The sequence below is a fragment of the Macadamia integrifolia genome, chromosome 1, assembly GCF_013358625.1.
Source record: "Macadamia integrifolia cultivar HAES 741 chromosome 1, SCU_Mint_v3, whole genome shotgun sequence".
NCBI lineage: Eukaryota > Viridiplantae > Streptophyta > Magnoliopsida > Proteales > Proteaceae > Macadamia > Macadamia integrifolia.
Window position 1 is genome coordinate 34,322,218 of NC_056557.1, and position 12,581 is coordinate 34,334,798.

At 36.0% G+C, this 12,581-nt stretch overlaps 1 protein-coding gene across 7 annotated transcripts in view; it reads right to left on the minus strand.

The window, feature by feature from the left end:
* Positions 1–208: 208 nt before the first annotated feature.
* The window catches only part of LOC122091996, a 13,315-nt gene continuing 942 nt past the window's right edge, over positions 209–12,581 (minus strand). For 2 of the 7 annotated variants that reach the window (XM_042662309.1, XM_042662622.1), the window contains 7 exons: positions 6,061–6,525; positions 5,433–5,957; positions 4,639–4,800; positions 3,209–3,304; positions 2,152–2,256; positions 1,523–1,965; positions 209–925 (listed from right to left, as the gene is read on the minus strand). In XM_042662309.1, coding sequence (XP_042518243.1) covers positions 311–925; positions 1,523–1,965; positions 2,152–2,256; positions 3,209–3,304; positions 4,639–4,800; positions 5,433–5,957; positions 6,061–6,523 — 2,409 coding nt within the window. In that variant the 5' untranslated portion in view covers positions 6,524–6,525 and the 3' untranslated portion in view covers positions 209–310. Of the gene's footprint in view, positions 926–1,522; positions 1,966–2,151; positions 2,257–3,208; positions 3,305–4,638; positions 4,801–5,432; positions 5,958–6,060; positions 7,635–7,675; positions 7,815–7,963; positions 8,092–12,581 lie in introns of those variants that run through there. The other 5 variants (XM_042662387.1, XM_042662524.1, XM_042662574.1 and 2 more) reach the window with 5 other exon arrangements.

Sequence of the window (12,581 nt, forward strand, 5' to 3'; positions counted from 1 at the left end):
CCCAACATTTTACAATTCTTTTTACCTTAATATTTCTTGTGCTTTACATGATCCTAACACCAAGCAATGATGGGCAAGCAAGCTCAGCCAACACTGATGAACTTCACATAAATTCAGTTTATAACAAACAAGACACCTTTATACTTCATTGATTAAAAATTGCAATTATTTTATCTATTGTTCCCTTCACAACCATTGAACTCAAAGGTTTAAAATTATACCAAACAAGACACTTTATACTTTATTAGGCAATGCACTTCTTGTTGTTCCCTCTACAACACGACAAATGGTAAAGCACTATTACACCTATTCATGAAAGATTATTCAATTTTCTCTTCCCGAATACAGCTGACGAGGATGTGGTAAACATCAATTGAATAAATAAAGGAAATTCGACCAAAGCATATATAGTGACGGGGATACTTGCAAGAAAGACAATGGGAAAGGAGCCCCAGAGACGAACTTCAAAGCGAAGCATAAATAAGATAGCGGACACAAAGGCTACCATCATCCCCACAATAGAGAAGAAGAGAAATAAAAGTCCCAACATCAACATCCGAGGCAGAGTTGACAAGAAATCTTCTTCCGCATATCGTGAAGTAATAATGGCTAGAAACATCAACATTGAAGCGACCGAAGAGCAAAGTGCCATTATATTTGATATGACAAAAATTATCGGAAACTTTCCTTGTATGTAATTATTGGGTTCTTCTCCTACTGCTGTATGACTTGGTACTGTAAACACTGCTTGAAACATAATCGTAGTTATTAGTGTTGCTACCACCATACATTGTGTTGATGTTTCCTTCAACCAAGTTGCTCCTTCTTTTACTAGGTCTTTATGCTCCTCCGTGAATAATATTCTTGATGTTTTCTTATCTTTGTTTATAACAAGAGCATTGGTGTACATAATACTTTCCACTTCCTTAAAAAAAAAAAATAATAATAATAAATAAATAAATAAAAAGAAGTGCTAAAATTAACACATACATGCATGATGAATAGAATTGCAATGACATAAAATTTAGGCAGGTTACTAGGTGATGAGGGTGTTTTGTCAACATTTTTCCTTTTAAACAATTTAATTTACATAGGAATCTAATGGTAAGGAAACTTTCCTAATCTATCTTGATCACCTTTAATTCACCTGTTTGTTCTAAAATTAAAGCAACTATATATTTGTCAGTTTTTTGAGAGTTAACTCTTATTTTTTTCTCCATTGTTGTGATTGAAAGGGTTTTAGGGTGAGGGAACTATCTTCACTTTGATAATGGATACTTATACATCAACAACAAAAACAATTCAGTGTTATCCCAACTAAATAGAGTTGGCTACATAAATCATAGCCGTCCACCTATATGTGTACTTACATAGTACGCAATTGTCGTTGCTTTTAACTCAAAAACAAAGTTGACTCTAAAATTACTTGGTCTTCAAGTGTAAGGGAATAAGAAAAAATTCGACATGCATGTATCATGTATGAAAGAAGAAGCAATTAATGAAGGATCAAGAAATCTCAGACCTTATACCAGAGTAGCTCACGTTGCATTTGGAGAGCTGCACCAGGAACTTGATTGAGCCTCTCAATAGGTGCTTTTTTTGCAGCTAGATGTGACATCCAGTTTTTTGAGTTATCCGCCGTTCGTGCAAGATCATTCTTCGATGATGGGTCTAGATGATTGATAAGCCTGTAAATCTTTTCCTGGCGGTAGCTAATTGCGAAATGAAATACTGTTTGGCCCTCAAATTTCAAGTTCGATAGAAGATGAGGACAGTGGGTGATACACTCTTGGATAAATTCAACACACCCATTCTGAGTTGCTCGAAACATTGCTGAAGTTATTACATTCTTCGCACTGTCCAGCTCATCAAGTTCAAATACCATCTTCCTCCATAGTTCTCTTAGTAACTCAGAGGCTTCATAATGCTTCAACTTTTCCTCGTAGATGTGCTTGCAACCGGGCACTAAAATAATAATAATAATAATAATAATAATAAAGTGAGTTAATTTTCATGCATGCATGAAATATAGGCTTAATTTAATTAGTAGGATATGCAACTACTCGTAATACTACTATGATATAGATGATGATGATGATGGATTGGCATGGTGTGGGGGTAATACTGATGATTCGATCTCAGTTTTCTCACCTAGTTTAATAAGTGCATTCTGAAATAGCCCACGGAAGCATAACCATACACCCTTGCAAAACTGAAAAATACTGGTGCATAGCCCCCCACACATCATCATTTTTCCTGCATCACCATTATCATCATCAAAGTGAAATGTTCTTAATTATTAGGGATAATACAATAGCTAGGATAGCCTATTATTAGCTAGTATATATTGTTATTTGTAGTTCATTCTCATCCTTGATGCAATATAATTATCAGCGAAGGTGGGCCCTCATTCCATTTTCTTTTTTCTGGCGCAACCAGTGTATTGTTTTCTTTCTTCTTTTCTTTATAATAAATTTGAATTCCTTAAGAAAAAAAAAAAGACACGTGTAAGTCTGTGAATGGTTTCATCATCACCAAATGATGATGACATAAATTATTATTATTATTATTATTATTATTATTTTGACGGGGCATAAAACAATAAAAGATTATTGTAATTTTGAAGAATAAAAGTAACAACCTAAGCCCAGTCATATATAGTATATACAAGTTACCTAACTTGTTGAATTTATAACTTAGAAAAAGGTTCATGTAGGGAGTGTGTTCCCTATGTGCAGACACATGAGGTTAAATGATCGGTCTATTCCCCATAAAATGGAAAAAGACATTATTGTGGATACTTTCTCATGTTTCTCGTATGCTCCCATTGGCCCTTTTACACACATAGGAACTGCACTTTCTCACAGGAAACACTTTCCTTTATAATTTTAAATAGGGAAAGAGTATTTCTCTGTCTAAGAGTGTGACCCTGCACCAGCACAAGGGCTAATGGAAGTTCACATAGAAGCATCAATAGGATGGACATTTCAATCTTTCATGGGGATGAGACAGTCATTTCACTCCTTCTATATCTGAGCACAACCCTCACATTTCTCGGACAGAGTCCTTTTCCCTTTAAAATATTTTAAGGTAAGTCAAATTCATGAGTTTAAAACGAATTAAGGCCAGGCCTCCTGCTGTAAAGGGATACCAAGCACCATAATTGGAAACCCCCCCCCCACACACACACACAAAAAAACAAACACACCTTGTTGAGTGCTGTCCCTGTTGGCAGCCAAGGAATTTTCCACGTCTCCTCTTATGCGCCAACTATCATTTTTGGCATCGACATGAACATCTAGCACTGATCCAACTTTATTAATATACATAGAGGGAATTTTGTATTTGGAATATGGTTAAGTAGAAAGTGGTGAATTAGCTAGCTATCAATATGATGAATCATGATCCAATTGGATTCATAGATTTGGAAAATGATTCAAAAAGCATGTGTACATACATTTGTTGACAAGCCATGCGGCAGTGTGTGATAGTGTATCACCCTATCATTCATGTGTTTAGGCATAAGGCTACGCAACCAATTGTAGCAGCCTTCTTTTTATTCACAAAGTGCTAGTGTGGATTGGAATTTTAGGAATATATGCCAAAGATAATACCCGCGCTAAAACTATGAACCAAAGTACCAAGCCTTTGTATAAAACTTACTAACCATCACAACCAATTACACATGGATTTCTAAAAAATTTGTTTATAAATATGGCGGTGGGATGGCTCATAGAGTTTTTAGAGGATTTTGGCATTCCTCATATAACAATACAGAGGCAGTCACAAGGTTTGTGTGGATTCCAAATTTTCATTTTACATGTAGTCTTGTTTTCTGGGGTGCAATACAATTAATGGGTTGATCAAAGTCCCCTCCCCCAAACACACCCCCCCCCCCCTTTTTTTTGGTGGGGGAGGGGGTTGCAAAGAATTTCTGGCCCACCACCACATTGTTCTCTCCAAGGCTGGGTTTGGCTATCGTATTGACATGAAAAGTAATAGCATTGGGTCAAACTATTAAACCTATAGCCATGCTTTGTTCATTTTGGTCGATAAAACCTTCCCTAAAAACAATTTTTTCTAGACAGGCTCGTCTTGAAAGGTTATATTCGCAACCCACTTATTTTTTCCACTAAAAAGAATGATATGACTTGAAATTCTTATTGTTGAATTTCTAAGGAATGATTTGGATTAGTCTCATATCAGATTTCAAATTCAATGAAAGAATTTTTCATTTAAATCGATGCATCTCAGTATTGGATGTTCTGAATATTCTAACACTTTATTTTGCTGCTTGACCAAATCCGACTGAGTTGAAAGTTGATAGATGAGCAAAGACTTGGGGTATATCACCGCCCTATCTAACCAACCACGTGGCAAAACTAGGTCCTTCCTAGATAACCTATCAAGATGAGCAAATTTAAAAATCACACTCCCCAAATTTTTTGTTTTGAAACAATAAATTAATTTGCTACATGAACCGAGTATGTACTATAATCATGTATAAAATCAAACTTGTATGAACCCTGTTGCTACCTTTATTTAGATTAAAGTAGAATGCTAGACTTTAACAAAAAAGAAAAAAGAAAAAAGAATAAAGTGCTAAAAGAAGGAAATATTATGATAGAAAATACTTACATGAGTAGACGAAATAATATCTCAAATTCCCTACACTTATGGTTGGTAACGAACTTTTAAATGACGTAGGCCTCTTTGAGAGTGCATCCATAGCTGTCGTATCGTCATAATCTTCAGTCAAGATTAAAGATGGATATTTCTTTAATAGATCGAGAGCTTGCCCTACAAATAAATATATAAATAAATATCTTTTGAAATTGGGAAAGCTAAACTTCTATTGATTATTGATTAGTGTTTTAAAACTCAAAACATCAATTTGGGGGCCTATGATCCAAGTGAGTTGATGATTTGGTTGAGTCAACCCAGTGAGGTCGATATAAAGTTAACCGAAAGATGAATCGGTCTATATAGTTCCATGATACATGCCTGATGAATAGTAAACACCCATTTCCAGCAGGAAAAAAAAGGGAAAAAGGTAAACACCCATGACATCTGCCATATGGTGGTACATATGGGGTGGGTTCTTGTTATCTGACAGTGGCAAAAGATTAAGGGGAGACAAAATCATATAATTAGGCTTCCAAACCGAAGTTGGTCAATTTGGACTTCGAAAGTAAATTTGATAATTCAAAAAAAAAAAAAAAAATCTAATTTAATAGAAAAGGATAAATTTGTTAATAGATGAATGGAAAAAAAAAATCACATATAGTCTTTTAAGTCAAATAGACAAATAATAGTATCATCATGAGGTCAATTCTGGTCCTCATGAGTTAAGACTCTTCCAACTACTTTTAAGAAGAGTGATAATTTGATCAGATATAGAACAAATTAAGGAAGATATAAAAGTCACTTACCAAAGAAATCACCATCAATTAGAGAAGTAAGAATTGAAGCTCTAGTTTTTTCACGTTCTCCATAATCAGTGTTGTCTTCCTTGTAATTATCATCTAGGCGCATGGTGATCGGGTAAAGATAATTCACCAAATCTTTGTTGCCCAAAACTGCAGCTTCCGCAATTGGGATGCGATTGCGATAGAATTTGCTTTTCATCATCACTAGTTTCTCATCCTTTTCTATGATGGCCTTGACTATCTCTTTGTTCCCACTTACAACAGCAATATGGAGAACTGTTCTGTCACGGTCTTTTTCTTTTCTTAATAGATCTTCTTTAGACATCATCTTCATCAATTCCTTTGCAATTTCAACCTTTCCTTTCTTAACTGCCACATGAAGAGGAAGTTCTCTTTCTGATGTGAGCCTGGCTGTAAGAAGTCCCTTATTTTTAGAGAGGAACTCAGAGACTGTCTTCCAATTACCATCAACAATAGCACTGTAAAAAGGCAAACACCATGTGTACATTGTGCACATCGTTGTCCCAGCTGTCAAGGTACAAACAATTTTCATTTTTAGTGAATAAAAAATATACTACTAAAGTTAATAGAAATTAAAGAAACATAATATATTATTAGATTATTACTTAACCTGGAATTTCTGTTGGATAAGTGAACTCGTACATGGTATCTAATTGGCTCCAAAAAAGTGTGAGGTCTAGTCGTGCCATGAATGGTCGAGGCTTCACTCCATACTTCATAAAGAATATAAGTGAAATACGTTTCCTTATCTTCTCCCATTCATTATATTCATCGCCGGAAGTATCTTCCGGTTCACGTTTTACTCCATTGAGATAATCACACAGTCCAGTCTTCTTCAAGAATTTTTCCATCTTTTCTTTCCATGTCTTATAGTTTTCTTCTGTTAGAGTAGGAATGTCCGCGTATAGCGCTATACCTTCTGGAGAAATAAGACTAATGTTTCCCTCCAACGCCTCTTCACTTTCCGGAGAAACAGGATTAATTTTTTTCTGTGCCGATGATGACTCCTCACTTTTCATGGAAATATCACCTTCTTTCACTGATGAGACATTTGTTTCCATTGGTCCTTCCATATCTTTAAATAAAGTAAGTCATATATTCTTGAACAAGTAATCAATACTAATGGTGAAAATGCCCTTAATAATCTATCACGGCTCAAGTTCGCTGATTGTCTTCGGAACTATGATCACTACTATCGAATACCATTTTTTTTTATTATCAAAAAAATAAATAAAATAAAAAATCAATGCATATATAAAGAAGAAAAAATGAATCAGAAAATAGTTTATGCTCTCCATGACATGGTTTTAAAAATATGAGGAATCAATCGATTCGAATTGAAATCACGATCATCAATCCCGATTTTGGAAGTTTCATACTGGTAGTCACTAAAATGAAATTGGATCGGCCGACTCACCAACCTTAATTTGTACAAAAGAATTGGAATTCAACTCGCTGATTTATACCATATAGCATCTAGGATGCTAAGGGATACCAAAAAAAAAACCTAAATAAAAATGTCTTCATTTAGAAATTTGTTATAAATGAGAAGTGGGACCTAGAGAATTATAGGATTTCTAACCAATTAAGTGGGCCCTAGAATACCCTTGCATCCAGACATGGTGGGTGCAATGACTACCCTATCCCCCATGAAAGGTGAAAATACATATTCTTGTGATACTTCTCGATGCACTGTCATGGAACCAACCCCTCCCCCCTCTCAAGAAACACTTTTCGGAGAGAGAACTAGTTTTCTATCTAAACTAGATCTAGGGTTCATAGGGAAAAGAGTTCCCCCTTTTTTTTTTTGGTAAAAGAAGGGAGTTTCAGTTACCTGCACCGATATCAATGGTTGTCGAGAACTATTTTGAGTATGTCAAAGTGAAACAATGAAACGGTAGAATACTTGCTTGGTAATTGGTCTAATCTTGATTTTGAGCTATAGGAATTTTAGAATTAATCAGACTAACACATGGCATCAAAATTGATTAAACGAGTGGCCCAAAATGTAACCAAAACCCAATAGCACACTTGGGCTTTGGTATGACGGTTTGCAGTGTTCAGCAAAGTACTTGTTTGAGAGTTGGTCACTTGATCAACTCCTCTCATGTCCCTGTTGACTGTTCCATGGGTCTTTACATGACCCCTATGTGGGTATATTATGTAATGGCAATAAGACCTTGAACTTGAACAAAAAAAAAAAAAATACCAAAACCAAGTAATACCTGGCCAAACTTGTATGTCATTTATTCATATGTGAACCTGTAATACTGCTTGTTGAAGACTCAAGAACAATCGGTTTCAGGCAGAGCTGGCTAGTGATGCACATCAAGAAATTTTCCCATAAATAATAATGCATATACCCTCCAAAAAAAAAAAGGTAATTTATTTTTCATGTAAATTTGCTTAAGTCAAAGAAGTAAAACAGGTTATTAGTAGTTAGTAACAACTCTTCAAAAAAAATAATAATAATAATAAATAAATAAATAAAAGGCGTGAAGGATTCTTCTTACTGCTAATGAGAGTTCACTGGCAATAGAAGCTGTAGCAATATTGTTATGGGCCGTTCCTCAACTCCTAGCAGCCTGCTAGGGCTTTTGTGAAGTATTCTCGAAAGCCAATGTGGAATTGGACCATTTCCGCTCCAATATATTCATAGTGAATGCAAGAACCACAGTCGTTTTCTGTGTTTTATTTCTCCAGAAGTCACTTCAGGAAATTTCAAAAAAAAAAAAAGTGCATCCAAAAGACAAAATACCCATATGTAAGAAGCCATTTGATAACTTTAATGATGTTATACCTTGTCTTCGTAAGTAAAGCAATGCTTCTGCTCCACTCAAGTTGTCTAATTCCTTGACTGAAACATCAAAAGATAAAGAGGGAGGTGAATAAAGGTTTATAAATCTTTCTATTTTGTTAAAGAGGAAGGAATCGAATAGCACCATCATAACAGCCAATACTTTATAGAGTAAGACTGTTAAGGAAGGGATATCAACCTCCTTAGTAATCTCTTCCTCACTTGTAAAGCACGTTAGAACTTCTAATTCAAGATGCCAAATTAAGTTTTCCTAACACTCCGTTTATTTTCACGTAAAAAGGTAGAAAAAAAAATCCCTATAAAATAGAAATTTTCACCATGTTATAAACAAAAAAATACCAAAAGAAAGACATATAATAATAATAATAATAATAATAATAATAAAATAAATAAATAAAATTACCCCAAGGAAAATTTTATGTAATATATCATTTCATGAAAAAAACAGTGCCTTAAGGGACAATCTATGAGGAAAACTATGATTTGGGCGTACAATGGAGCTTTTCAAATCCAAGATCTAGGTTTTAACATTTAGATCTATTTCAGTGATTTAGTCCTTTTGATGGGGGAAGCACTTTGGACTCAAATCTTCTCCAGACGCTCAAATGTTGGGCTTCTCAACAAGCATCGATCCGATGGTTGAGAGGATCTAAAGGTGTGCTTTAATGTGTTGGGGTACGTGCCCAAATCTCCCAAACTGTCAGATGTTGAATTGGGGGTTCTAGCAGCTGGAGAGGACCTAAATCTTACAACTTCTGTTCCTATGGTCCTACAATTTGTGCTTTAAGAAGTAAACCCAATATAATTGATTGGATAATATATATAAGGCCTGAGACAATTATTTAATGCCTCCAGCTTCTTTATGCCTAGTATGATGTATATACAACATTTTATGACCAGCCTGGAAGAAACATAGACCTAGTCTAGCCTGGCCAAAAGTTTGAGATTGTCTAGCCAATGGGTCTTTCGGTCCCACTTCTCTCAAAATTTAAAAGGATAATTTGTTTGTAAACAAGGTGGTTATAACAGAAGATTGTATTCATATTTTCTTTTAATGTTTACCCATGTAATTATTTTATCTTTCAATTTAGCGGTGTAAGTTTGGATCTTGATGGCTCGTACCTGTCGTGGCCCACCCTAAGCCCGATTGGGGCTTGGGTTAAGAATTTTGACATTAAGGGCGGATTAGGGTTGAAAAACACTAACCCTAGGTCAGGGTTAACCTTGATTTATGAAATATAATTTAGGACTATCATCAAATCCTTTTATTCAAAATAATACAATCTTGTTCATTGATTATTATGGTCACTTGTTCTGAACATCTATTATTGTGTTGCACTCCACAATTTTAATTGCTTACTGATCATTTGATTTATTGGTGTTTTTTTTATTTAATGTATAACCCACGAATGGGAAAAACATGGTCAATCAAGGTTAACCAAACCCTGACAAAAATCAGGGCCAACCCAACCCAATCAAAATCAATTAAGGTCAGACTGGGTTGGCATGAGCTAGACAAAATTGGGCCTAGGTTGAGTTTTGGGACCTAAGTTTGCCGAGTCCGGTGAATCTTCACCTAAGTAAAGTAGGACTCCCAATTCACGTACATTGATACGTTGACACTTGTTAAACCCTTGATCGAATGGTAACTACTAATTATCCTATTTTCAAATATTCTAAAGATTTACAAATGGAAAGGAAATGACCCCAATAAAAGGTAATTGCTGCTTTGATTCCGTTTTGTAATTTCTTTCTTCTTATAACACATAAGTCATAAGAGATTATTTTATTTTCTTACTCTCTCTCTCTCTCTCTCTCTCTCTCTCTCTCTCTCTCTCTCTCTCTTCTTCTCCTTCTCCTTCTCCTTCACTCTTAACATAGTTGACGAAGAAAGGAGAGAGACAGAGAGAGGGTGGGAGGCGATGGTGGTAGTGCTGGGTATTAAAATAATCTCTAGTGTTTTAATAGGAATTAGATTACCAGCGAAATCAAAGGGGAACAAAGGGGAGAGAGAGGGTATAAAAAAAAATTAAGGTAATCTCTAGTGTTTTAATAGGAATGAGACTGCCAACGGAATCAAAGGAGAATACACTTTCCGTGTTTGTTGGGATTCTTATTTTCTTTTTTATTTACACTATTCTGTTAAAAGATAAAGACATGTCAATACTTCAGCGTAAGTGAATTGGGAGCATGAAGATTCACTGGACTCAGTTTGCCAGGAGTTTTAAGTGGTTTTCTGCCTTGTTTCACCTCTAATTCAGTTTTTTTTTTTTTTTTAAAGTGGTTTTCTGTACTTTTTCCCTGCCTATGATCCTATCCATCTCCCTCTTCGATCCTCGCCAACTTCCTTCTTCCCCATATTGGGCTCTCCCACTCTCACTTCCCTCCCTCGCTGACTACTACTCTAGCTTTGGCTCTGGCTTTGGCTCTCTCTCTCTTACGACTCCCTGTCCCCACCCCATGGCCTGCCTGCAACTCAACGCCCTCCCCCATGGCTCCCCTCCCCCCACTCCACCCCCACCACGTCGCACCCCTATTCAATTGGTCAATCCCTCTTCCTAACTCTGCTTCCCAACTGCTTCCCCTGCCTCACTGCATCGAACCTGCAGCTATATAGATGGTTAGCTTTAGGTGATGGACCCCGACTTCTGTGTGGGAAGACGAGCAGCCCTTGCTGCCATGCGTTGCTGAAAGATCATGTGCATGGTTCATGATGGCACCTAGGCCCACTATAACCACCTCACCATCCACCAATGACTACAGTGCATTGTACCTTTATTAGCATTTTATAGCTACTACTTTACCTATACGCGATAGCCCTAGACACCATGGAATCCGCAGCAAGCGGCAATGCGGAAAGATGACGTGAAGATGAGGCTTAATGGGGATAAGGATTTGCAAGTCGGACTTGGAGGGATGCAGAGAAGATTGGGAAAGGAAATGGATAGAGCATGTTGAGATTCACTGCCAACCAACTCCTACTATTAAGGAGAACTTGGACGATTGTGGAGAAAAACAAAGTCTTTGTAATGGCTAGTGGAGACCAGGTCTATAGGAAGTTTAGTTAATAACAACGGTCACTTAAAGACCTATTTTTTAGGAGTCAGGTTTATTGCTTAGGTTGAGGAGTATTGTTGTATTTTAGGAGTTCAGTTTGTTTCAAATTCTATTTAAGCTTTTAGCAGTATTTTAGTTATCGAATAATACTCCGTTTTCACGTTTCCATCAAGTAAGAAGAGTTCAGCTACTTGTTTTTTGCTATAGAGTGTTCTAGAAATAAATTAAAAAAAAAAAAAAAAACAATCACTATCACAGATGTAGTGCATAGCGTGTTGGGGATTATTTACCATATTAAACATATGAATAACCCTATAGTGTTTAGAATACAAGAATCATCAACCAATCATAAAAGATTAATCATAGGTGTAGTCCCTAAACTAAGAACAATAAAGTATCCCATCTTTGAATACATAACCATATAGATTTACCATATCTATAATAATCAATAAGACATCCAACATGAACCATAAATGGGAATAAAGAATTACCTGTGTCCCATGAACATAGATCATAAACCTCTGTCCCATGTGGTTAAACATTACTTCCATGAAGATGACAATGACGAACTACGCAAGTGGAGTCATTCTACTGAGATCTTCTGCAGCCTCTTACTCTAGGGTTTCCTTTCTTTCTGTGCACTTGCTCTTGTGAGAAAGCCGTGCTCCCAAAACCAATAAGGCATTAAGTAAAGTAATGGCTGCAGGGACTGTCAGTATTCTATTTATAATAGGGATAAATAGAATCCCTAAAACCCTATTCCACTCTCACAATGGAAAGAGCTAGGAGTTTCCTAATCATAGTGGGTCTATAATTGTTTGGGCCCAATGGATCAATCGGTATCAGTTAAGCCCACATAAAAATCCTAACAATCTCCCACTTGGGCTACACTGATATTGATGTCTTTCCATTGACTCCTGGCCAAATAATCCCAAGACTGAACACCACTCAAACAAACTTTGATCCAATCAATAATCTCTACTATTGAACAATAGTAGAAAATACACCTCAATATATGGCATATAACTATCTAATGTTACAGACAATAGAAAATTATCAATCCAAATCGCCTGGAAACATATATATAAGGAGTTGATATCATACCTGTGATCACATGAAATATACATCTCCTTATAGGTCCTTTCTTGATCTAAAGATCAACCTACCTTGAAAACCTCACAGGTAGAAAACTTTGATATTAATCAACACTTGGCAAACTGCCATTTTCTTGAATTAATATCTTACTTTGGCATACC